The 2,884-nt window shown below is 40.5% G+C and overlaps 1 protein-coding gene across 1 annotated transcript; it reads right to left on the reverse strand.

Annotated features, from left to right (window-relative positions):
* Positions 1-1,319: 1,319 nt before the first annotated feature.
* On the reverse strand, positions 1,320-1,985 carry LOC138887410 (uncharacterized). The gene is made up of 2 exons (XM_070169161.1): positions 1,479-1,985; positions 1,320-1,394 (listed from the first exon to the last, which is right to left on the reverse strand). Exons 1-2 carry the CDS (start codon positions 1,983-1,985, stop codon positions 1,320-1,322), a joined length of 582 nt encoding a protein of 193 aa, XP_070025262.1.
* Positions 1,986-2,884: the final 899 nt, after the last annotated feature.

Genomic DNA, 2,884 nt, shown 5'->3' on the forward strand with positions numbered 1-2,884 from the left:
CACTCATAGTGCTCAATCACTCGGTACTGTATATGGCCCATTCGGCCCATGAAAGATCCATCCTGGAATATATATACGTTATAGACTATAAGTCACCCAGTACCGAGGAAACAGGCCAATCCAGCCTCATGGAGAAGATCCATCTCCTTACCAGTACTTCGGACAAGATCCATGTCCAGGGAAGATCCATCCCTCAATATCATCAACTACGCTCACTGGGGGTTTAAAGACTCCGGAGGGGCTTCTCTTAGCCCAAGCGCTATATCAATGCCAGTGAAGGCATGATCAATATCTCGCTGTGGCGTGCAGCTGATCCTACACTGTCAATCAATAGCAGGCTCTCGGCCTCACTCAGTTAATACTCTACAGTCTCACACACATGGGCTAAAATATCATGATACAAGCCCGGACAATGATATGATATGTCAAATAGCAATAATCGAGACTGAGGCATGATATAATATGCATGAACAAGACTGAGTATAGAATATAAATGAAGCTAATGATATGACAACAAGAAACAACCTCTCGGGTCTCAACAGTATTGGCGTGAAGCCTTAATATGATGATTAGCATGATTTGCAGCTCATTAATTTAATCACATAATTACAACACAGATATCAGCATAAAAGAGTCACTAAGCGATGCCACGAAATGATCCGGGCCGTATATCTCATGGTGCACGCCCACTCGCCCATCACTTGGCATTGTGTCACCTCAATAGTAATCATAGAACACACAGTTCGGGGTTTCGAATCCTCAAAACAAAATTTGGAAGCGTTACTTACCTCAAGCCAAGCCAAACTCTAGCCCGCGACGCCTTTTACTCTCGATTCGGTCTCCAAATGCCCCAAATCTAACCAAAATCAGCATACAACCATCAATATACGCTAAAGGAATGAAACCCATACGAAAATTGTCAATTTAACTCAAAAATTTTGAATTCGCCAAACCCGACCCCTGGGCCCACATTTCGGATTTCGATAAAAATCATAAAATTAGAATCCTCACACTCTTATGAGTTCATACATACTAAATACACCAAAATCTGACCTCAAATGCCCAAATCAAAGTCTCCAATTCAAAGCCTAATCTCCCAAGTTTCCTCCTTAATTTTCCACTAATACCATGATTTTTTTTAAATAAAATTTTAAACTTTATTTCCTGCGAAAACATATACATGCACTAATCAGTACAAAAAACCCTTCACTATATAGTTGGACATGCAGGCCCACCCTATTTATACTACTTTCACTCTTCACTATATAGTTGGACATGCAGGCCCACCCTATCTATACTACTTTCACTAATCAAATCAACTACACACTATCAGAATCTAAGGATAAAAATTCAGTGTTTGTAGCTTCTTCTCCAAATTTAACCACATTGAACCCCTGCAATGTATATCTTGTACTATCATTCTCACCAACTCTTCAGCCTTTCTTTTCTTCTTTTTGAAAATCCTCCAATTCCTTTACCTGCCATATGTAGTATACAACTCCAGCTAGAATCATTCTATATATAACTGTGTCTGATCTTCTTCCTGTTGCATATTTACTAGCCCAACTTATTTCTTCGGACCATATCTTGGTTTTCCTTCCTATTCCAGCCCAATACAATACTTTCTCCCACACATTGCTTGAGTATTTGCACGTAAAGAACAGGTGATTATAGTCTTCATCAGCTTCTTCACATAACACACACTTTGCATTCGTAATACTTCCCCATTTCATCAATCTGTCCTTTGTATATAACCTGTTCGGGACAGCTATATACATAATGAATAGGCACCTTGGACTACTATAGTTGTTGCATATTAATCTCTTCCATGTGACCTTTGTGAATTCACCCCTCATCTTGTTATACACCTCTCTGATTGAATATTTCTTCCCATTCATCACTTCTGCTATATTGATTCTTGTTTCTGTCAGGTTTTTCCCAGCTTTTAGTATCTTCTGAGTTGTCTCATTCATTGCTAATACCATGATTAAACAATGGGAAAATGGCTATAAACACAAATAATAAGGTTTAAGAAACTTACTCAACTGAAACCCCTCGATTTCGTTGAAAAATCACAGCCCTAGCTCTCTTCCCGTCATCAAAAATGGTGAAACTTAGCAAAATTTCATGAAGGCATCTATTTATATGTTCCGCCCAGCGATACCACATCTGCGGTCCAATTCCCGCACTTGTGGGACCGCTTCTGCGCATAACCAACCGCTTATGTGGTTTTTCATTTAATTGCCATTACTGCACCTGCACTCAAATATCCGCACCTTCGCCTTCGCAGGTGAGCTCCCCTCTCCGCATCTGCAGCTTCTTCCTTCCTCAACTGTGGCTGCATCTGTGGCTTGGTCTCGCTTCTGCGCTCATCGCACTTGCGGCCTCCTAACCGCATGTGCGGTTATGACAAAACTTCAGCAACTTCAGCTGCAAACTCCAACTCTTGAACTTCCCGATAACCATCCGAAATCACCTCGAGGCCCCCGGGACCTCAACCAAAAGTACGAACAAGTAACATTACACTATTCAAAGTTATACTAACCTTCGGAACACTCCAAACAACATCGAATAGTCAAAACACCGTCAGATTCAAGCCCAAGATACCCAAAACTTCCAAATTCCGCAAACGATCAAACAAAGGGGGTAACTTTTTTTTATGAGGGTAGGGAGTTTGGGTTGGTGTTCAGTGTACCGCACTTTGGGTACAAGATCGGAAATTCCATTCTCTTTTTTAACATCTAAAATCGAAGAAAAGAAAGAAGGGCGAGATAAACAAATAAAGAGCTAACTTTCTTTATTATTATGTAACATTATAAGGTTCAAAGTCTGTCAAACCACCTTCGAATGACCTGAAATTTTTGCACACACGTCACAAATGACA

The sequence above is a fragment of the Nicotiana sylvestris genome, chromosome 3, assembly GCF_000393655.2.
Source record: "Nicotiana sylvestris chromosome 3, ASM39365v2, whole genome shotgun sequence".
Lineage (NCBI taxonomy): Eukaryota > Viridiplantae > Streptophyta > Magnoliopsida > Solanales > Solanaceae > Nicotiana > Nicotiana sylvestris.

Coding starts and splice junctions, on each gene's coding strand:
- LOC138887410 (XM_070169161.1), bottom strand. CDS start 1,985: ATGGTATTAGCAATGAATGAGACAACTCAGAAGATACTAAAAGCTGGG. Junction 1,395..1,478: donor TTGTATACTACATATGGCAG/GTAAAGGAATTG, acceptor TATACATTGCAG/GGGTTCAATGTGGTTAAATT.